Here is a 23287-nt window from a genome sequence, read left to right as displayed (position 1 = left end):
TATTTCAGTGAGCTTCGGCTCTGTGTTTCAGTGAGCTTTGGCTCTGTGTTTCAGTGAGCTTCGGCTCTGTATTTCAGTGAGCTTTGGCTCTGTGTTTCAGTGAGCTTTGGCTCTGTGTTTCAGTGAGCTGTATTTCAGTGAGCTTCGGCTCTGTATTTCAGTGAGCTTTGACTCTGTATTTCAGTGAACTTCGACTCTGTATTTCAGTGAGCTTTGACTCTGTGTTTCAGGGAAAAGGGCCCTGTTTCCCAAGCTGCCCTCCTCCGTCCCCCCATATGAAGGACGGATCAGCGGCACCTCAGGTGAGTGGCAACTGTCTCCTGTTACCCCTCTAACAAATGTTGTTCCACAGACAAAGCAGAATAAGGCCCCCGGGCCTCACCAGTCAACGTGCTTTGCGTCTTCTGGAAAGGGTTTTTATGTCCGCGAAGCTGTGTTGGGGGCCTCTGTGCGGTGGGTGTGTGAGGTGATTTCAGTGTGCTGGTGCTTCTCTTTCAGGGGACGCTGAAGATGAAAACTTTACGACACTCCCACCACAGACAGGTGAGCCTGTCATACACCCCCCGCCCCTCCATTTTGCATTTATACCTCTGTGTTCACAGAGAAGAGCTAACCATTTACATTAATTAAGAGCAGGACTGCTCAGCCCTGTTCCTGGAGATCTACCGTCCTGTAGGTTTTCACTCCAGCCCTAAGTAGGCACATCTCATTCAACAGCTAGAGAGCTCATTGAACTGCTAATTTTAGAATGAGATGTGTGTCAATTATGGCTGGAATGAAAATCTACAGGGTGGCAGATCTCCAGGAACTGGGTTGGGCAGCCCTGGTTTAGAGGAACATGGTTTTTTGGAACATGGACATCACCACCAGTGCCAATAATGTGGTAGTTCAGTATATCCTGGTGCAGAAAGCCGTTGGGCTGAAACATTGTGTGGAAACAGTACAGACTTCGAGCTCGGATTGGGTCCATTTCAGTGAGTTTTGGGTCTGTATTTCAGTTAAAAAGGCCCTGTTACCCAAGGTGCCCTCCTCTGTCTCCTTGTCCCGATATGAAGAGCAGAGCACCAGCACCTCAGGTGAGCCCAACGTCTGCCGTCACCTCTCCATCTCATTCCTAAAATCGCTGTTTCTGTCGTCTTTCTAGTCTTACTATTCTTTGACCTGGCGTGACGTACGGCAGCCATTTTGTGCCGGAACTCACACCGGACGCCATCTTGTGTCTCCACCTTGTCTGCAGCTGACAGTCAGGTCCTCAGACGCCCTGTTCCTCCACCCCGTACTTCGAAACCCACCGAGGCCCCCACCGAGGCCCCCACCAAGGCCCCCACCAAAGTGAGACGCCGCAGTCTGCCATCTGACCACTTTACGGCAGGTAAGTGACATCATTACATGTATTTTACTTCCAATACCACTTTTTAAATCGTCTTTGTCATCGTCATCATGCTGCCCGCTAAGATGGTATTAGGGCGGCTGTGTAGTATAACGGGTAAGGAGTTGGTCTCGTAACCTGAAGGTCACAGGTCACAGGACACTGCCGTTGTACCCTTGAGCAAGCTACTTAACCTGCATTGCTTCAGTATGCATCCAGCTGTATAATTATCCAGTGTGTATAAAGGGATGCATGTAATGTAAATGCTATGCACAAAAAAATATATATTTTTTAAAGTTGTGTAAGTCCCTCTGGATAAGAGAATCTGCCAACTGCCTATAATGTAATATATTATCCAATGTAAATTACCATTGTCTGTGCAGTAATTTCCAGTGGGGTTTTTTTTCTCCTGTCACATAGCTATAACCGACGAACTGAAAGAGAAATTGGAGATGAGACGAGCGAAGTACGACGAGCAAAGAGACTCTGCCAACTAGGATATTCCTCATTGGGACTTATAAGCTTCTTCGAAGCCTCAAATGCTATTGCTTTCCTACGCAGGAAATCTTAGCTTTCTCTTTCACCTGTCTTTGACTGACAGGTAGCTATCAATTGTACTGGAAAAAAACTCTACAAGTCTGCTATGTGGTGGCCTTAAAGAAACAGACACCTGGCTGGACCTATAGGTGTTATTGAGGTCACCTGATCAGTGTTGGCACTTTGAAACACATACGATTAATGATCCATCGATCCTCACTACAACTCAAGATTTTAAATCCGCGAGGACAGAGAATTCACTGACTGTAGATTCTGTTAAAAGTCAAGCTATCACTAACGCTACTACCAACTGTGAATTTGCACACCGAATCATGTGAGGAAAAAAAAAGTTTTTTTTGTACAAATGTGATTTAATTTACCCTTTGTTGTTTCCCTTCTTCAGTGTTAGACAATCTTACGTTGTCCTCAACTCCTCTGTTTAAAAAGGTTTTCCTCTGTATATGTCAGTGCTTGTCCTCCCTGTGAGATTCATCAAAAATAGCTGCAGTACGTGTTTATTTTATGTATGTGTTTCCTGACACAAATGAGAAACGGTAATTGTGTATCCAATGCTCAGGCTGATAATCCCGTCATATCCCTGTTGTGCGAGGCTCAACCAGTCGTCTCAGAAAACGCGCTTGATTTGATGTTTGTACAGTGACATCACTGCCGGTAAAACACGCCACTGAAGATCTCCGGTCTGGCAGACTGACCTGCTGTGCCGGAGTACTGGGTCATGTGACTTGGTAAATGGTAAATGGACTGCATTTATATAGCGCTTTTATCCAAAGCGCTTTACAATTGAGGCCTCTCATACTGGGCCCTTGTACAAACTTGTACTGGGCCCTTCAGCTCTAGGTGCTATGGGTCTGATTTACAGAGGCCTTCGGCACATGCTAAACCTTGTAGCACACGCAAAACTAATAACTCAACCGGTGATTAAGGGGCGGCAGTGTAGCATAATGGGTAAGGACCCGGTCTTGTAACCTAATGGTTGCCGGTTCGACTCCTGGTAGGACGCTGCCGTTGTGCCCTTGAGCAAGGTACTTAACCTGCATTGCTTCAGTGTATATCCAGCTGTACAAATGGATACAATGTAAAAACTATGTAAAATGTTGTGTAGGTCGCTCTGGATAAGAGCGTCTGCTAAATGCCTGTAATGTAATGTAATGTGATTGGTGTTCTTAGGAGACAGAAGAACACCAAGCAACGCCTCACTGTGGTTTTATTGGCACAGTGACAAAGTGGATAAAAATCAAAGCATTTACAAGGTGATCACTTCTTCAGTCAGTAAATTAAGTAAAAAAAAAAACAATTCATTGAGCATTTAAAGCATTGTGGATTATATTCACATATACAGTATGCATACTGACATTTTAGCCTCCTCTCTCCTCGAATACCTTGGTTTGACAGCTCAAAGAAAAAAGCACCCTGACACTTTAAATAAATGTAACTAAACGGGAAATAGGTGTTCAGACACACTACTGGGCAAGAACAATTATATACTAACCACTATCCTTTATTATCTGGGCATTAACTCCACTGAAGTTGACTTCCCATTACTGGCATTCATTGAAGATTTTGAAGGGCAGTGCTGTAAAACGCATACATACTCTTTATATTTTTATACACCTTCCGAGACCCGAATCTCTGTACAGTAATCCTGCTTGACTCTGCTGCTTGGCTGACCACCTTGCCACTGGCTCACACTGTCATGTTGAATGAAGTACATTCTGTAAGAAGCCAAGTATTATTAAAAGGTTTTGCGAAAAACTGGTATGTCATTGTGCTGCTCTGTAATTCTGTTTGTGTGTGTGTGTGTGTGTGTGTCGTGTTTGTGTGTTTGAGAAAGGGAATTTGTGCATGCATGCGAGTGGTGTGTGTTTGTGTGAGTGCCTGTGTATATGCTTGTAAATGTGCAAACTGGAAAAAGTGTGTGTGTGCAAGAGTGCTTTCTTGTGTGTGTGTGTGAGAGAGAGAGGCAGAGATCAACTGAGTGTATATTTGTGAGTTTGTGTTTGTTCACCTGTGTGCACTAGCAAATGTGTGTAATACGCATGCTATTTTAAAGGTCTACCAATTCCAAGCATTCAAGCTTGGAATAGCCGCAACATTAAAGCTGTATCAGCAGTTTTATGTTAACATAGTAACACGTTAATACCATAACGTTAATAATAACGTAATACAATAAGTTGCTTTTTTTGTTGTTGAGTTGAACCATTTGGCTTTTTGCCTGCTGTTTTTTATGAATGTTATTGAGTGCGCACAATCATTGTTTGTCTGAGAGAGCTACAAGGCACAAAGAGTCAGCAAAACGAAATGGTGGCGGCCAGTGAGCCTCCCTAGGGCAGCCAGACGCGACGCTGGTGGCATTTGCAGCTTGTTATAAGTTCTGCCTTTGGGGGGGGGGGGGGGGAGAGGTTCTGGAGGGGTTGGGCCTGGGTCGGGCTGTGCTTCCCGTGTGCTCCTGAGAGCGCCCGGCCCGGACGGGTTGAGGTTCTGCTGCGACTCTGGTGCCGTGTCCCCGTCCCCCCCGGGTCTTAGGTCAGGCTGGCGTTGGAGCTGCTGGCATCGCTGTTCCTCCTCTGCCCACTTTGCACAACGCTGGGCACCTGCAGCCCCGTCTGCACAGAGAAGCTACCATTCCACACCTGCAGGGGGAGACAGAGAGCAGAGACGTCGGCGAGAGGCTGCTCAATATAAGAGAAGTAGAACAGTGGTGTTGTTGTTTACGTTTACTGGAATTTTAAGTGCACAATACACTGTTAAAAAATAATAATAATACAATTAAAAAGAAGTGGAAAAAATTAGTAATGAGAAAATCCGAAATATAAATATAACAAAGCAAAGTTTACAACAAGCATGCAAAAGCACTGGATTAGAAACAGAAGAAATATAATTCATAAAAAAACAAGAACAGGAAAGTGAGTTTTAAGCCTGGCTTTAAATGAGGCGACTGACCCTGCTACGCTGATATGGGCTCTATATGAAAAGGCCCTGCCACCGACGGTCTGTTTTTAAATCTTGGGGACCACAAGATGTCCACCGTGGGAATGGACATCAACTGAGAACAGGCGTTGGAACACACGGTGTGAGCAGGTTGGAAAGACATGACAGGGCTAGACCTTGGAGTGATTTGTAAGTCAGTGGCAGTTACTTTAAAATCAACTGTAACTTTGATAGGTAGCCAATGAAGCGTTGAGGTGATCTGCAGTGATGTCTAGGCTGTACAAATGAAATGGATCAGCATGTAAGTATGGCTGGGTCACCAGTAGCATGGAATGTCAACGTGATTGGATAAGAATGCGCTATTATCCGATGTGTTTATTTACTGTGCGTTTAGGTTACGCTTCCTAACACCGCCTTGCTCAGAACGACCACCGTTTTCAGTGTTCAGGTTCTGCTGAAGAGAACTAGAATTAGCCTGTGTTAGTGAAACTCTGACCACTGTGGCTAACTGTTTTTTTTTTGTCTGGGTGTCATATGTACGTGTTTCTGATTCGTATTGCAGTTCTAGGCTGCCGTGGTTGATTCAGTTCCTCAGTGGAGGTGCATGTGCGCTGGCTGGTGCGGGAATGTAGTCAGCCAGGTACGACGCCGAGCTCAGGTGAGTCCGTTTACGCTCCCTCTGACACTTAAGTCACTGCATCGCAGTCGCCTGCTAAATGAATGCTATGTCACACCACATCCTGTAATTATAGCATTTCCCCAAAGTTGTGACTTCCTTAATGGGAACCTCAAGTAATTACTGTTAGTCTGAGTCAGAGTGCGCTCTCTCTCTCTCTCTCTCTCTCTCTCTCTCTCGCTCTCGAGATCTTTCTCCATTTCGGGAAGTTACGAATGATGAAAAACATCAAAGGCAACACACTGGTTGTGTAGTAATTCCTAACTGCATTAGCCCCTGCCTTTTCAATGCAGGCTGGGTCACTGGGCTCTCTCTCATTCATTAGTGCAGTAATCTGTTCACTGTCTCTCTCTCAAATTCAAATTCAAATTCAAAATGCTTTATTGGCATGAAATACTTTTGTACTTATTGCCAAAGCGTACACACACAAACAGGAATTGGAATACAAACAACAGTGAAATACAAACAACATTGTGGTAACCACAACAATGCAATTAACAGTGTGGTAATGACCACAGCGAGTAGGCTATATAATAACAATAACAGTAATAATATTAATAATGTAGAAAAAAGAAAATGGAAAAAAAAGTTAAGAAAGAATTAATAATTAAAATAAATATATTCGTGATGGTCAACCAGTGTCCCTCAGAATATGGCAGGCCAAGATGTACTTTGCTGCTAGTGGAGCTGTTGGCCTTTCTCCTAGCAGGATTTGCATTTTTGTCTCATTTGTTTGGGAAAGGAAGTCCTTTATAATTAGAGAAAATTTGTTTAAATAATGTGTCCTAATTTCTGAATATTTTTCACAATAGGAGAAAGTGCATCTCTGTTTCCACCTCTCCTGTCTTACAGTGACCACATATACGTTGTGGTCTCTGTGGTCTCTCTTTCTCTCTCTCTCTCTCTCTATCTATCTCTATCTCGAGATCTTTCTCTCTCTCTCACCATGAAGGCAGGCACCACAGGCTGGGGGAACTTTGTCCTGAAGGTGTGGATGAGCTGCTTGTTCCGGCCGTTGTAAAAGGACAGTACGCCTGCGAGGGAAAGAGGGAGGAGTCAAGGTCAAGCGCTCCCTCGGCGCGAGCTCCGCCCCTTGTGTTACATCACAGAGAGGGGCGGAGCCCGGCCTGGCTGAGGGGAGTAACGATTACAGGTGTACAGGAGTACCTGTCACTCCCTGATTGAACCGAACTGGCCCTTTTGTGCAAACTGATAAGCTGACTCACCCTCCTCGTAGCTGCAGTAGACGCCGATGCGGTCGGGGATGGCGCAGTCCAGGGGGCGGGCCTTGTTGTTGTGCTTGGCGGTCAGGCTCTGCTGCAGCCAGTTGTTGAGGTGCAGGCACCAGGAGGCGGCGGTCTTGCCCAGCTGGTCGAAGCGCCCGAGCGTCCGGAGGGCCACGCCCACGGCGAAGGCCTTGCTCTCCTTATCGAACCGCACCTCCCAGTACTGCTGGCCCCCGTCGATCGCCGTGTCTCCTGGGCGCGGTTATTTTCGGGCGGACAGGGTGGTGGGAGGGGAAGCGATCGATCGATCAATACTTCAGTTTGTATTAGCTCTGCTTACAAACAGGCTGTCACGCAATGATTCCCAGTGGACATATTTATTTTTTTATTATTTTATTTTATTTTTAAAAAATGGAATAAGAAAACATCCCACTTGAGCCTATTCTGGAAAATAGTTTTATTTTATTCCTTGACGCTTTAAGAGAATTTTACTACACGGACAAAATAGACAAAAAAAAAAAAGCTCAATAGGTCAACGTCTTTTTGAATATGACCACCTTGCAGCAAATCGAGTATTTGTGTCATTGTGCAGACACACACTGCTCACACATCTACAGCAATGCACTTAGCACACACACCGTAGGCCTCAGAACGGGAATATCACCACACTCAAAGCGAGCGTATCCCTCCGCACCCACTCACCCAGCACGGCGTAGGACCCTGCGGTGTGTATCCCTCCGCACACACTCACCCAGCACGGCGTATCACGCAGTGGTGCTCAAAGCGAGCGTATCCCTCCGCACACTCACCCAGCACGGCGTAGGACCCTGCGGTGTGTATCCCTCCGCACACACTCACCCAGCACGGCGTAGGACCCTGCGGTGCGTATCCCTCCGCACACACTCACCCAGCACGGCGTAGGACCCTGCGGTGCGTATCCCTCCGCACACACTCACCCAGCACGGTGTAGGACCCCCCCCGGTGTGTATCCCTCCGCACACACTCACCCAGCACGGCGTAGGACCGTATCCCTCCGCACACACTCACCCAGCACGGTGTAGGACTCCGCGGTGAACCGGTCGCGCCCCACCCGGGCGGACGGCGCCCTCTTCGGTGACATCACGGCGCTCCTGCGGGGCGGCGGAGGTGAAGACGTGAGGCGACGGGAGGGTGAGGTCAGAGCGAGAGTGTAAAAGACGGCTGCTAGCGGTCGCTAAGTGAAGATGTAAGGGAAACCGCTAAAAACATTCTGCTAAGACCCCCCCATTTCCCCTACATGCCAGCAATTTATATCCAAGAATAATCTATTTTTGGATTTTTTTGTGACGTTCTACTGTTCTACGAGCACACCATTTGCCAGCTAAAAAGCGTTAGCACAAGACATTGTACTCCGAATAAGCATAATAAATTTCATGACAACTGACTTGATAACAAAAAGTCAAGCTGATCAGCTAGCAAGCTAGCTCACGAGCCAAATTGTCTATCCTAGCTTACGTGTACGCTAGCTAGAGCGACGGGCGTGGTGGGGTGCCGTTCTACTTCAGACCTTGCGGGGGAGTTCATGGGCGAGCTGGTCCGGTTCTTGTCCTTGCGGATGTCCTGGACCTTCCCGCCACTGCTGTCCCACTCCACGCTCAGGTCCTCCACGTGCAGGTTCTGGTGGGATGTGCCCGAGTCCAGTTTGAACACGAAGGCTGGGGGGGGTGGGCAGAGGGGTGTCATTTCAAACCAATGTTCCATGCTACTTACTGTTCCCACTAATTCCCATTAAAACCGCCTCCAACACACTAACCTACATGGACCTACATTAGTGCTTTATTAATGTTGCACGTACACAGTCGCTGGCCTAAGACTGTTTTTAACCCTTTGAAGAGTACGTTTTTTGGAATGTTTTATTTTCTTCAAAATTCTAAGTCAGTGTTCTAAAACTCCATCGCTTTCAATTATCAGTAGTGATTGTGACATCAGCATTAGAATGTTCAGTTAAGAACATTCTAATCACATATTTGTGATCTATGATCTAACACCTTAAAGGGTTAAAGATTAAAATGGTGTACATGACTCTTGCTCATGCTTGGCAACTCTTGTGGTGGCGCATAATTCTCTTGCTTTCTACAGTCACTCTCATAGTGACTGCTGAAAGGACATGACTTGCGTTTCATGGGAGGCGTGTCCTCCTCTTTGCCCTGGATGGCTATTGGCCCCTTTATACCACATCTGTGAGGCCTGGACTCTTCAGCCACCAGCTGGACACTCATTAACATGGCAGACACAGTGGTCTAAATCCTGGGTTTTCAACAGGGGGACCCTGGCCAGACCTACAGTATACATGCAATAACTATATATAATATTTCAAAATATAAAACTTTATGTATATATATCATTTTAACTTATGATGGGGGTTCCCTGGATACCTGTAAGCCTGGGTGGGTTTCCTGGACCTGAAAAAAAAAACTCCTGGTCTAAATAATGTTAATTAGTTATTCTGTCACTCTCCAGGGCTGACCCTGTGGGGATGCTGGCTGCTATTTTTAATTCTTCCGGATAACAGTTCATTGATCGAAAAGGCTAAGAGTGCATCTATACTGGGCCGTGATTGGCTGCCGGGCCACCGGGTGAAACGTTCCCGGCGTGCCGCACCGGACGTCTGAGAGTCTCACCGAGTGTTTCCAGGGTTACGGGTTCCGAGAACTCCCCTGCCACGGCCTTGTTGCACGCCTTCACGCGGAAGGTCATGAAGCGCGTGTCGAAGCGAAGACCTGCGATGCAGAACGGGTGGGGGGGGGGGGGGGGGGGGGGGGGTCGTACGTACGGTCTGCGGTTAACGTTGATGTCAGTGTGTCTGATCACAGAGAATACAGTGTTAATGTCAGCGAGTTTCACCCACAGGAGAGTTAGAGGCAGTGCTTTACCTGTGAGTATCTTTACCTGTGCAAAGTGGAGTAGCAGAGTGAGTGTTAGTGCTCTGCCTGTGAGTATCTTTACCTGTGTAAAGTGGAGTAGGAGAGTGAGTGTTAGTGCTCTACCTGTGAGTATCTTTACCTGTGTAAAGTGGAGTAGGAGAGCGAGTGTTAGTGCTCTGCCTGTGAGTATCTTTACCTGTAACTGTGTAAAGTGGAGTAGGAGCGTAGAGTCAGTGTTAGTGCTCTGCCTGTGAGTATCTTTACCTGTAACTGTGTGAAGTGGAGTAGGAGCGTAGAGTCAGTGTTAGTGCTTTAGCTATGAGCATCTTTATCAGTAACTCTGTAGAGAGGATGTTGATAGTGTACCTGTGAGCACCTACACCTGTGTAAAGTGGGTGCAGTTGGCATACCTGTAAGGGTGAACTCCGTCTCACGGATGCCCTCCACCACCATCCAGGGGTACTCCTCTCTGGCGCGCGGCGGGCCCTCGTGATTGGTCCTCCGATGCTCCAGGACGTAGTGGTCGATCTTCGAGTCGGGCTCCGGCAGCGACCACACCATGGTCACGGTGTTGTCCGACACCAGGCAATCCGCCACCCGGATCTCCGGGGTGGCGGGCACTGGGAGGAAGAGGAGCAAGAGGAAGAGGAAGAGGAACGGGAGGTGTCACTCCGTGCAGTTCAGGGTTTGTCAGTGCGAGCTTTACCAGATCTTCAGCATTCAGTATCGGCTGTTAAACAATAGCGCCACCATGTGGGCACATACAGCATGCACCCATAGTACCCATAGTACTTGAAAAGTGATAAATAATAAATAATGAACATTAATGCATGCTCAAGTGCAACACAAGTGTTTATCAGGTATACCGCGGCAGTTAAAAATTAACTCAGCAATTACAGGAAACACATTTGGTCAACAGCAGTACACGAAGCAGGTTTTTGAATCACACGTTTGAGCTACTAGACCACAGAACTGTATTAACACTGGAACAGTGCCTTGTAGCTGCACGGCTAAGGATTAGCCATTCCAGTTTTATCCAGTTCTGTGGCCTGATGGTTTATACCTGAAATTTAATAAACCCCCGCCTAGGTTTTAATACAATGCAAAAAAAAACAAAAATTAAGTCAAACTTAACTTAAGTATTTTTCTCTTATATTTAGCCTTAAAATTTTACTCCTATTACTTTTTGCTAAATTAGATGATAAGATTGGCAATAAGGTGAGACAATTTGATTCATTTCAAAATTTTCAAATAGGGTAAGACAATTTCACTTGATGAGCAAAAAGTTACTTAACCTGGGGTGCAAGAGATTTTTTTTTTTTAAAAAAGGATGTAAGTCTCATTAGTCACAAGACTAAAACACTTGTTAGAACAGACTTTTTTTTGCAGTGTATGCGGTTGGCCTGGTGTTGCCACGGCAACATGTTATCGGTGTTCTTGCGCAGCGCTGCCCTGTCTGTGGGAGAGGCAGGTCACAGGGAGGAGAGCTCTGAGGGTCTGACCTGGGAGGAACTTGATGGCCTGAAGCACTTCCCTCTCCTGAGCAAAATCCACCATCATGTGACTCATGCTGTCGCTGGCCTTGGCTTTGAGGGACAGACGGAACGCCGGAGCCATCGTCACACTGCACACACACACACACATGCGCATAAACACACACGTGCACACGCACACACACACACAGACACACATACACACGCACACGGACGCACACATGCACGCACACACACAGGCACACGCACACATACCGACTCACACACATGCGCACGCGCACGCACACACACACGCACACGCACACACACGCACGCACACACACGCGCACACACACACACGCACACACACACGCGTGCACAGACACAAACACACAGACAAACATACGCACACAGACACACACACAGACACACACACCGGCATACGTGCACACAGACGCACACACACAGACACACGCGCACACCAGACACAGACACAGACACACACAGACAACACCCACTATATTGTTAAGCACATAGGCAACAATCTAAGTAAGAAAGAAAGAAAATTCTCTAACTAAGACACATATCTACAAGAAGAGACGCAATCAGTTTGCAGACAAACAACTGATTATTGGACACAGCACACAGGTCTCACATTGATTTGTTTAAAACAGTTCTACACAAGGATAGAGGACAGGGGATGATCACATAATCCATTCAAACCAAGCTTCTTTAAAAGGAGGAAAAAAACCAAAGAATATAAATGAGCAAAGAGAGTTTCACTATGCATGCATGTCTATATGCATGCATGACTGCATGCATTTTTTAGATGCATGAAGGTTTACAAGGTTACAGACGGAGACCAAAGAATCTGTGGGGGGGGAAAGGACAGTGACACTGTACCTATCCTTTATCTCTTTGGCCGCCTGGAAGCAGAAATTGTAAAAAAAGGAGAAGTGGAAGAAAAGAGTTAGGGAGGGAGGAATAGAAAGAGGGAGGGAGGGGGAGACAAGAGGGATCAAGAGAAAATTGAGTCGCAGGCCTTTTTGTTCCCCAGTACAAACATTAAACCTTGATCAAGCTGTCACACTTTACACTGCTACATTAAACTGACATGTTATCATTAACCAATCATGGATGACGGAATTGTACTACTGATGTAAGCACATACGCAGAGGCAATAGACATCGCGAAACCTCAGACACATTTAAATAAACAAGGACTTCCTTCTGAACAAGAACAACCACAGTGTGCCACATTAAGGTATGAGCAGTAGCCCAGAAAAACAAAAAACTCATTCACTAAGTTGGCTCACGTTACCACCGCTGCCTCACCTGGTTAAAGCCATCTGCGTCGGAGGAGCAAAGCGTCTGATTGGCCAGCTCCAGCAGCTCCTCGGAGCTTTCCAGCGCTTTGGTGCACGCGCTCAGTTGGTTCTGGCAGGGTTTTTATGGGACGGAATGAGAATCGTTAAAAGTTCTGGTTAATTCTTATAATCGGCCGAGTGCTGGAGAGAACGCCACACAGCCTGTTCTTCGCGGCCATTTTACTTTCCCTCCGTGCCGACCGCGGCTGCTGCGTGACGAGCCTTCGGAAGTAAAATGGCTGCCACGCATTGCCCAGGTGGGTGCTACACGTTACCCAGGTGGAGCTGCACATTAGCAGTGGTTGAGTCCTCCCCCCAACCCATACCCCCCCCCCCCCCCGACTTTGGTGTACAGATTACAAAGTGCACTATGCACAATGTAATCCATTATCATTATTGCTGTTGTTATTGTTTTTTATTATTTTCTGTCATGACCCTGTACATTTACGGCCTATAAGTAGTCTCTGTGCTCGTTTCCCAGAGACACAGGCATACAAAGGGAGAGACATAAAAAGGCCTACACTGTAACGTTCGCCATGAATACAAGCGATGCACTCCTAAGAAAGCACTGTCGTAAAAGAAGTTTAAGCACCCGTCTACCCTGTAATATGACCTAATCTACCGTTAGTCTTTCACTGCCTCCGACACATCTCCCACACAAGCCTGTTCTGATGATCTATGAACACTGTGGTAGTGGTAGTGCTGGCTAATCCTGGCACAAAAAAGCCCGCCCCCTGCTGGACGAACGTGGCACAAACAGGAACGGCGCCAGGGACGGACCTGCAGTTCGTACGTGCGGCTGGCTCTCTCCTGCTTGATGCGGGTGGTCATGCCCTCCTTCAGCTCGTCCAGGGCGGAGTACAGGGAGCCGAATTCTGCCTCCAGGTCCTCCTGGACACGGGCGGAGTTGGCCTGCAGGGTCACAGGTAAGCGAGCGGCGTTGGTCGCCATTTTAAAACGCGCCTTTTTTTCTCAATGTGAAAACAAATGCACACAAAAAAGGTGTTGAGTCACAGGAACATATTTACGGTCAGAAAAGAAAAAAGACTTGCACACTCGCTAGATGCCCCAAAAAACATATAATAACATTATTATTTCTTTTTTTTGCGAGCATCTAGCTAGTGTGAGTCATTTATTGTCTGAGCTTGGTTATTATTTTGCAGTATACATGATTCTAGGTCCATTTGTCCAGTGGTGCAATCTGTACCTCACTCACGGTGCCAGCAGGTTAACTGTGCCAATACATAAAGATATCAAGTGGAGCTTTCAACGTTAATACGCTAATGTGTGAAACGCTAATATGCTAATGTGCTAGTAATGCAGCCTCGCTCCTCTACATACCTCCAGGTTCAGCAGGCTCTGCTTCAGGCAGCATATGAAATTTTGGATCTCTTCATTCTTCAGAGCCAGCGTGTTGGTGATCTTCCTCAGTGAATCCTGAGACAGGGACCGACGTAGGGTTAGAGAGGTCAAAGGTCAGGGGTCGGGGGCCAGCACATCAGAGCTCCTCTTCAGTGCGTTATCGCTTGCAACCAGGCAAAGTTTTTCAAAAATGAGTTCCTGCTGTATATCTCAGGTTCAAATACATTTCAAATCTAGAGAATCATATGAATACCAGGACACAGCGGGTTTGTACGTTCCCAAAAAACATAAACACTATTAAAATCTCACAATTACTTTGACACTGCAATGTAAAACACTGCACATAACTACATGGTACTAATAAAGCAATAGCGAATTAGTCTAAATCAAGTTATTTGTACAATACAGACAAATTTGTTCAATATGAAACATTTTTAGTACACACGGGTACATTAGTGCATTCCTCCAAAAACTCATATAAACAGACAAGCTTTGCAAATATATCGTGCCAAAGATCTACACTCGTTGCTTTCAAATACATTTGGAATTTGGATATCCCTACGAATATCAACGTTACTTTCCAGACAATTGATAGCAGACGTGACTTTTAAGGTTATGCTGCTTATTTGAAATAATAATGATGAAAGCATTTCACAGAAAAATAGGGCAGATGTTTTCAAAAGGAACAAGATCTAGATCTTTTAATAAGACTACAATAATACATAAGTTGCCATGGACAGTTGTACACATGCATACACATACATATGGCTTACTCCCCTAGATCACAACTGTAGAGTATAATTCCTAGACCCAAGCGTAGCTTTACGGCATAGCCCCCTTTACGGTGATATTCTGCAGTGGCCTGAGGTTTGATACATAATTCATTGTTCAGCAAATGTGCCTGGTTTGTTGCTAAGGGAGGCGGGCAAGTAAGCTGCCACACCCACGGCGCGGGCTAACAAAATTATTCGGATGGCAAACAAAAAGGACAGTACAAGCAACGTTTTCGCCTTGGTTTTCAATTAACAAATTTAACAGGACGCATAGCGTGCAATCGAGTTGGTGCCTTCCAATCGATTATGGTCCAGTGGCATTTCCGAGTTAACCCAGCCGTCAGTTCGTTTCTTGTAAATTGCGCTTATTAGGGCTATTTTGAAATGAGATCAGCGTGTAGCCATCGCGGTAGGGAGTTATTCGTACCCTACCCTATGTCTTGAAAGAAAATACTTTCGGCCAGGGGAATATGAACTGTTCACGGCATCAGGCCGGCTAAAAGCTATAGCCTACAGTGAAGGCTTGGGTGTTGCATGTAGCTCTGGTATTTGAAACACGAGAATGTCGCTTTCGGGAACTGTCACAGCCAGGCGCGGTTTGTTGCTGAGCATAATTCAGCGCCGTGACAGCTGGAACTATAACGATTACAGCATCAGTATCCACAAGCTACAAGGCCAGCACATTCGAACGATTTGTTTAATAATTAAGAAGAAATCGCTACTTATTTTTACAGTGTTTCTTGAATAATAGCTCCGTAGGCCCGGTCGCATTACAAGCGGATTCGTACATGGGACAGCAGGATACTTGCTGCAATCAAGTGATGAAACAGAACAAAATACATAACGGTTGGCTTGACGGTTTCTCCCTGTCTTTTTTCGTGCACAGCTACCCTCGACACACCTGTCGCGCCGGTTTATCCTACCTTCTGATCATCCATGTCACCGAACTGAGGAGTCTTTACTGTCTGGCCGAATGCCGCGTTGCTTTGATTCCCCACCAAACGGTAAAGCAAGCTGGTACTGATGCTGCTGGACGGCGTAGCATCCCTCATCCAGCCCCAGGCCACTTGTCTCTTGTGCGCAGGCGCGACGAAAGCCTATAATATGCTGGGAAATGAAGTACGACCAGACGCGCAACTATTAAGCCAAATATATTTTTTTTAGGGTTAGTTATGAAAACTTGTTCTCGAGTTCTTAAAATATTTTCCCGTGGTAAAGTAAAGCGTGAAATGGATTTACAACGCTATAGACATGAGACCGATGACCAAACTGGAAATAAGTAGATTGGCTAATGCTTTTATGTGTCATCGTCCGCGCAGATCGTGCATCCAATGATGCATGTGTGATTTTTACCAAAAAATAAATAAATCAGTCAATGTATGTGGAAAGTTATATGGTTTGGGTGTGGAGGAAAAACACTGTTAAACAACGTTATAAAAACACTGACATTTTCTCATTACGGCGTTGTTGTACAAAAATTGTTTTTTTATTTTTTATTTTTAAATAATAAATGAAGGTAGTTCGTCGGTTACTTGCGCATAGTCTTTTTAGTATAACTGTAACCTGTGCATTATCTAGTAAAATGGAAAACTGTTCTGCGCTTATGAACAACTCTGAAGTACTTCGTAACTACCGAGGGTCTGTTTCGGTTTGCGTGGTTGACCCCGTTATTTGCCCTATTTTGCACTAGACCTACTGTTTTCTTGCAATTTAGTTTAGATGCATGCACCCCCCACATCAATTGCTTAAGTTCTGAGAGGTCGACTTTTCGAAACTTTGGAAACAAATACATTTGTTGGTTGGCTAGCTTGTAACTTGCAGCTAGTACAAGCAGTAAAATCGACCTTGACTAATCAGCTGAAAAACAAACCATTCTCCAATGAGCTAGTCACCGATAAAACAGTTTCGCCCAGGTAATACTGTACCCTAATCATTGCTTTTAACAAATTTACAAAGCTGGTCTGCTAAGCTAGTTGACATGGTGACATAGATCTGTCTACCAAGTTAGCCTACATATCCATGCATATGATTGTGTGGCTCCATGCAGTACAGTGGCAACCAACCCTGTTCCTGGAGATCTAACCAGGAGATCAACAATCTAATAATTGTTGATATTTTATTATTTAATATTGTCCTCTTTTTCCACCTTTTACTTTTGGCACAATCTCTCTTCTACTCTAGTATAGTCTTCCAGTTCTACCTGTAGTGTTCAGAATGTTCTCTCAGGTTGGTGTGTTTCTCTTTTTATAAATAAAAAAAGAAGCTAACTGTATTCAGATAGAAAAGCAACAAAGGAACTGAATGGAGTTTCGGGTTGTGGCGGCTGACACCTCCACACCAGTGTGTTCACACGGAAACCCACAGGCTTGCGATACAATAGCTCCTCCCACTTCTCAGAACCATCATGCTTTGTATAGCACTGTGACCACAGACGACCAGCCAGGTAAAGCTCTTCTGGTGCCTCTCTTTAAAACAGTAGCAATTTACATTTTTTAGTCTGAAGGCAGGAAGATGCTTTTAAAAAAATATTTTTAAAAAAAGTCACAACTGGTCCTTCTCACCATTTTGTCAGTTGGTGGTTGTTTTATAGGTATATGCCTGCCTTCCTTTAGCTTTATTTTTCCTCTGTTGTGTCTGAGACCGCCCCTCCCACTCCCTCACAAAGGCCCACCACACACACTTGCTCTCTTGCAGAACAGGAAGGCAAGCGTAGCATGAAGAGCAAGAAGACCACACAATCTCTTTGAAACGGCTAAAATGGACTTCTTCTTCTTCAAAATATTTTATCTACTGCTGCTGAAAGGTAAAAGAGCTTTCCAACACACCAAAAGGTGATCTCTGTACTGAGCAGGACATATATATTTAGTCGCCTAAACGAGAGTCAGATTATTGCATAATGTGATGTGTTAAATGTGTTCATTGCTTACACTGTTACTGTAAATTTGCTTGTGCACATCACTGTTTTCTTTTATTGTTCATTATGATTTTCACCTTCACTCTATGAAATTTTTGGAAAATTTGGGGACTAATCTAAATACCCTTTTGTAGGCCATTAATAACAATGTAATATAATAATAATAAATGTAAAAAATATTGTATAGCTTGATGCTTCTTTGCTCTGAGGAGGACACATAGAGCGAAACACACATAAATTCAATGATAGCCGCTTTGCTAAGCTGTGAAGGCTCGGCTAATTATGACTTCCAGTGGTTTATTGTTCCTTGTTCATGTCAGGGAAAAATTGCACAGAAATTGCACTGTAATGTTTTTTCTCTTCTTACCTCGGTATTTAACTCAGCACACTGCCTCTGTGTTTGTTCTGTTTTATATTACCGCATTTTTGCCTTGTTCCTCAATTTGCTTCGCCATCGTACGACACCACGTGCAACTTTTCGACCACATTTATCTGTTTTGACACGATCCATTACATTACATTACATTACATTACATTCATTTGGCAGACGCTTTTATCCAAAGCAACGTACAAAAAAGTGCATTTCATGGTCGTAGACAACTGCTAAACACGGGTTCAGTAAGGTACAATACTTATTTTGTACAGCTATTTCTAGCCGAGAACAGTGAACACTATTCTGGCCTAACATCTGCAAAGGCAACTAGGCAGAAGAATAAGCTACAGTATTAGGACAAATACAAATTACCAAGAGGTGTTGGGATGGGGCAACATGTAACAAGTGTAACAAGTAAGGACGGAGTGTAGCACAGTGGGTAAGGAACTGGGCTTGTAACCGAAAGGTCGCAGGTTCGATTCCCGGGTAGGACACTGCCGTTGTACCCTTGAGCAAGGTACTTAACCGAAATTGCTTCAGTATATATCCAGCTGTATAAATGGATACAATGTAAAATGCTATGTAAAAGTTGTGTAAGTCGCTCTGGGTAAGAGCGTCTGCTAAATGCCTGTAATGTAATGTAATGTAATGTAATGTAAAGTGACAATTTGTTGTGTGTGTGTGACGATCCCATGGTGCTTACTCTCGCCAGCAACGGTGGAGGGAGCAACCGTGGCCAGCAGAATTACGTTTCATCCACAGACGCCCCCGCTGGTCCTCCTCAGACCCTTCCTGACGCTCAACTGCAGCTTCGACATTGAGGGTGACACCTACCGGGTTAGCGCCTACCGGGTTAGGGTCAACTGGTTTAAGAAGGAAGGCCAGAGCTCAGGCTGTGGAGAACCCAAGTTCTCTTCCGGCCTGTCCAATGAGACAGCGAGCCTGGTGACAAGGGACCGAGTCACACAGTGGACGGGACGTAACTGGTCAAGCCTGACTTTGAGAGACGTTACAGCCAATGACAGTGGGTGGTACTTCTGTGAGGTTGTGGTGGAGATTCCTATCTTTCAGCAAAAATGCAACCCTGGAACTGAAGTTATCGTGCGTGAGTAATCTTCTAAAATATTTGATTACTTGATTATTAAGTCCAGCCAGCATATTAAATGTGCGATGGGCTGTTTGCGCAGTTGTTAAGACGCTGACGATGTAGTCTTCCTGTTTTAGGCTACTGAGGAATGTTGATGGTGACAATAATGAGTGTAGTTCAGCAACATCAACGGATGTGACTGAACTCACATATTGACAATTTAAAACATACATTATATTTATCAAGTAACCTGACGCAAAATCTGACGGCTTTCTTTCTTTGACAGCATCTTCACTGAGAAGTTCCCCTGCTACTAAAACTGCAGCTAAACACAGTATGTGTTTGTGTGTGTGTGTGTGTGTCCCTAGATGTGTGCACAGACTATCTGTATGTACAAGTGTATATGTTTGTGTATTCTTGTTTTCAGAAGGTACACATGCATGCATGTGTGTATTATGAAGGAGAAACAAGAAAAGCAGAAAGGAGCTGTTGAAGATGAAATCCTTTCTCTGCACATCCTGTTTACACTGTAGACTGACAACATGAATCTAAAAAGACAGCATAGAGTGAATACAACATTTTCCATCTTATATGTTACTTTATGTTTATTTTCAGCGGTATAATTTCTCACAGCCCTTAATTTTCCGTAAGCCTGATACTCAAGACACTATTGTTCATAAACAGGCTAAGACCCTACCCTCTAATTATTAAATATTAAAAATGCACACTTAAAATAGCAGCCAGTGGTTGGTTATGTCTTTGAGTGCATTGCACAGTGATAGGCAAGGATATATTACTAGATTTCAGTCCAATTTCCGCTCTTAATTATTTAATTAGCCCAATTATTTGCATTAGTTGACATTAGTTAGGAATTTATTGATAAGCTAATGAATAACAACAGTAATCTGCGTATGTACACAAACAGCCATTGGTGTATGCATCCCAATTAGCTAATTGGGGCAGGGGCCATTTGTGGAAACAAAAACCTGCTATACACTGGGTCTCCAGAAACATAAACGCCCTGCCTACCCTAGACATATATATATATATTTTTTATCAGCTCAAATCATTTGACTTAAGCTGTGGCTATAGAAAAGGTTCCTTTAACTGCATATAATGTTGACAGCACTAATAACTGCTCTCTTGTCCTTTCTTTTCCTTTTTCTTCCCCAAATCAGCAACACCTCGCTCCCCCGCATCACTCCCACATCATGTGAATGCACACTGGTGGGTGTGGGTGACAGTGGGTGTTGGAAGTCTTATGCTGGCTGCAATCTTTATTGGTGGTGTAAGGATACTATGCAGGAGGATGAGATGCCAGAATAAAGGTAAACAAGAACTACTTGCACAAATACACACACACACACACACACACACATTCATCTTCTCTTTAGCAATATACATCTCGGGACAAAATTAAGAGACCACCACTTTTTTTAAAGAAGAACCTGGGTTGCTATCTGGTAAAGTGAAGACATTGTTGTTTTTATTTTTTATTTATGAGTATAAACTTCTTTAGGTTTGCAATGTATAACAATACAGTTTATTTTTAGTATTCTGCCCAGTTGAAAATGTCTGGAAATAAATATTCTTAATGACAATATTTTTGTTTGAAATTAAAATCAAATGTGGTCAGTAGTTCACGAATTTAGATTTTATGCAGACACATACTATACTCATTAACTGAAAATTTGATGTGGTCTCTTCATTTTCTCCAGAGCTGTAGTCTTGCATAAAAACAGAGACGGCAATCTGGCTTGTCCTACTAATGATCAGGGTGTCATAGTGTAGCACTGGGAAAGTCAGCAAGCAATTACTGGGGGGCACTTAATTATTTACTTGACCCAAATGTTTACACGATCTAACATTTTAGCTACATTTATAGATAGAGACTGCTCTTCTGTGGCTTTGTATAAAATAGTTTCATGTGATCTGTCTTGTGAGTGATCCAGCATTAGCCTAGACGTCCAATTAGCTAACTGAGCGGGGGTGAATTGTGGAAACAAAAACCTGCAGATGCAGTGAATACGTTTTCGTTGCATGATGCTGATGCCTAAATTGGCTGTTCTGTCGCCCAGTGGTAGGAGGGTTTCAGTCAGCTTCGTCTCAATAGCAGGTTATTCCGATCGCTCGTGGGTCGGGTGCAATCCTCTGACAAAGCTTGTGATAAGGCCTGGAGAAGCACATATACACAGTAAAATTCTCAGTGTTAATTTCTCAGTGTTATGTCTTACAGAACTTACCTGAGTCCAAGAGGGATCCAATTTGTTCTATCAGAGTCAAAGAAAGTGTGGGTTGGGCATTCAAAAAGGGAAAAATGTGGACTTAATGTGGTCATGGCAATGAATAACTGTGACATAATGTGCATTGTACCTTATCGGACCTGTGTTTTTGTAGTTGTTCCAATGGCCTTCAGTATGCACTTATTGTAATTCGCTTTGGATGAAAGCGTCTGCCAAATAAATGTAATGTAATGAAAAAAGAATAAAAAATCAGAGGTAGAAATAGATGGCAAAAAATACATATTATATATGTGTGCGCATGCGTGCATGCCTGCGGGTATGTGTGTGTATGCGTATGTGTGCAACCAAGCTCTGCATACCGGCTGTGAAACCAGCGATGGTTTTTGATTTACTGTCAGCCCTTTTGATCTCGTGCCCACCGCTGCAAACCGTCTCTCTTCTCAACGTGCGTGAGAAAAATAATGCAAGCCATGTAGGTCGCTCTGGATAAGACTGGCACATGCCTAAATAAAAATAAATAAATAAATAAATAAAAGTGTATGTTTGCACCTTAATCAGTAAGCTATCTTCTCAGTAAGTTTTAAAGATGAATTTAATACGAGTCAGTTTGTCAGTCTGATGTATTTATATTTATATTATATTTATGAGTAATAGTGCGTTTAGTAGGCTAGTATATGAGTACAATATTTATTTATTTATGTATTTATTTTGTTTTTTCAACTGCAGAGAATCCCATCTATGAGAACATGCATCCAGTGCACAAGAACGCGGGTCATCCCCAGCCCTCCCCACGCCCACGAACGCAGCAGAACCCTTCTGATCCGCCGTCCTCAGTACACCCGGGGACACCCAAAATACTCTGAACACCTGGGCCTGAACAGTGACCGGAACTGTAGACGGCTCTCCACGGAACCGATTCTCCCCAGAACGATCCGTCACATACCGCGCGGCACATCGTCTTCAGCCACTGCAGTGCACGCGCTCCTCTGCCTTTACTTACTGGTTTTGTGCACAGTTCCCAATACTCCCTCTTTCACCATGATCTTTGCCAACCTTTGTTTTTAACTGCCCACGTCAGTCGATCACTGTGAGCTCTTTAGTTCGGGTTTGAGCGTAATTTACCAAAAGGAATCCGTTTCATGGGTGGTCGAAGCATGGAAAATGGTCACACGCTGCTGAACGAGAACCGAGAGCAGAAAGGATTTGAATTCTGCTTCTGGAACACTGAGGGATCGCTCTGATTTTAGGTTGTTGTACTTTCGTGCCCCACTAGGCAGCAGTCAACGATAGGACCAAACCTATGGGGTGGATTAACGCGGAATTTAAAAGTGTTTTGTTCATTCTGTCATCTAGCCACCATATTGTGCAATCTGTTGTTTATGATGTCTGCCAGTTTTTGAGTTCAACTTTCAAAACAACTGCTTGTACAGGCAGTCTAAATATCTCTGCATTAAGATGCACTTCGTGTACGTTGTCAAGATGGAGAAGAGGCTGGGAAAGAGAGAGAGAGTTGAATTTGAAGATAAACTGTTGGAAATTGCTGGTGAAGTCAAACATTAGAATGGAGTTAATTGAGGCCGTTTTACTGTAGCACTTCTGTGTCTTTAAAACCTGTTTTTCACTTAATTCATATGTCATTTGTATTGTAGCAGTGTTAATAATAAATCAACACAGACCATAAAACAATTTGAGCCTTGCTACGAACAATATTTGATTATATAGAGACGACACACATACAGCCTATAGGTTACCAAAGAGGTTTATAAAAATATGGAAAGTCCTCCACTTTATCAAACTGTTTCGATTATGCAGGTATGGTATCTCGGCTTGTAAGGACATAAAAGTTAATTGCAACCATAATGTACTTTTAAAATTTATTTTAAATGATTTATGGTTTATTGCTCGGCTGCAGGCGATCATTCTGCTGTTTCATTCATCGACAGTATTTTAGATCCTATTATTAGAGGGCAAATCGATCTACCAAGCGGCATTTGAACAAATATAAATAACAGGTCAAGATATGGTTTGCAGCATGGT

At 44.3% G+C, this 23287-nt stretch overlaps 2 protein-coding genes and 1 long non-coding RNA gene across 5 annotated transcripts in view; 2 read left to right on the top strand and 1 right to left on the bottom strand.

The window, feature by feature from the left end:
- The window catches only part of LOC135252393 (signal-transducing adaptor protein 2-like), an 18143-nt gene extending 14464 nt beyond the window's left edge, over positions 1-3679 (top strand). For all 3 annotated transcript variants that reach the window (XM_064330398.1, XM_064330397.1, XM_064330396.1), the window contains 5 exons: positions 231-302; positions 499-543; positions 999-1076; positions 1238-1372; positions 1790-3679. In XM_064330398.1, the coding sequence (XP_064186468.1) occupies positions 231-302; positions 499-543; positions 999-1076; positions 1238-1372; positions 1790-1866 (407 nt within the window). In that variant the 3' untranslated portion in view covers positions 1867-3679. The remainder of the gene's footprint in view (positions 1-230; positions 303-498; positions 544-998; positions 1077-1237; positions 1373-1789) is intronic.
- Positions 3114-15694, bottom strand: fsd1 (fibronectin type III and SPRY domain containing 1). The gene is made up of 13 exons (XM_064330389.1): positions 15557-15694; positions 13840-13935; positions 13279-13410; positions 12467-12568; positions 12036-12058; positions 11163-11284; positions 10071-10280; positions 9418-9516; positions 8304-8451; positions 7805-7887; positions 6758-7009; positions 6477-6565; positions 3114-4557 (listed from the first exon to the last, which is right to left on the bottom strand). Exons 1-13 carry the CDS (start codon positions 15683-15685, stop codon positions 4447-4449), a joined length of 1596 nt encoding a protein of 531 aa, XP_064186459.1. The 5' UTR covers positions 15686-15694; the 3' UTR covers positions 3114-4446.
- A 1637-nt stretch (positions 15695-17331) lies between these two features.
- On the top strand, positions 17332-22930 carry LOC135252387 (uncharacterized). Its single transcript, XR_010329408.1, has 5 exons — positions 17332-17436; positions 18633-19025; positions 19294-19341; positions 20186-20335; positions 21977-22930. It is a non-coding gene; the product is annotated as an uncharacterized LOC135252387 (long non-coding RNA).
- Positions 22931-23287: the final 357 nt, after the last annotated feature.

The sequence above is a fragment of the Anguilla rostrata genome, chromosome 4 (genome assembly GCF_018555375.3).
Source record: "Anguilla rostrata isolate EN2019 chromosome 4, ASM1855537v3, whole genome shotgun sequence".
In the NCBI taxonomy this organism is placed as follows: Eukaryota; Metazoa; Chordata; class Actinopteri; order Anguilliformes; family Anguillidae; genus Anguilla; species Anguilla rostrata.
The sequence above is the reverse complement of the archived record's forward strand: the minus strand, read 5'-3'. Positions and strand labels throughout refer to the sequence as shown.

Excerpts from the sequence above, each read along its gene's own strand:
- fsd1 (XM_064330389.1), bottom strand. The coding sequence starts at position 15,685 with ATGAGGGATGCTACGCCGTCCAGCAGCATCAGTACCAGCTTGCTTTAC. Across the intron at positions 13,936-15,556 it reads GTGACATGGATGATCAGAAG|GATTCACTGAGGAAGATCAC; the intron begins GTAGGATAAACC and ends TCCCTGTCTCAG. Across the intron at positions 12,569-13,278 it reads GCCGCACGTACGAACTGCAG|AACCAACTGAGCGCGTGCAC; the intron begins GTCCGTCCCTGG and ends AAACCCTGCCAG.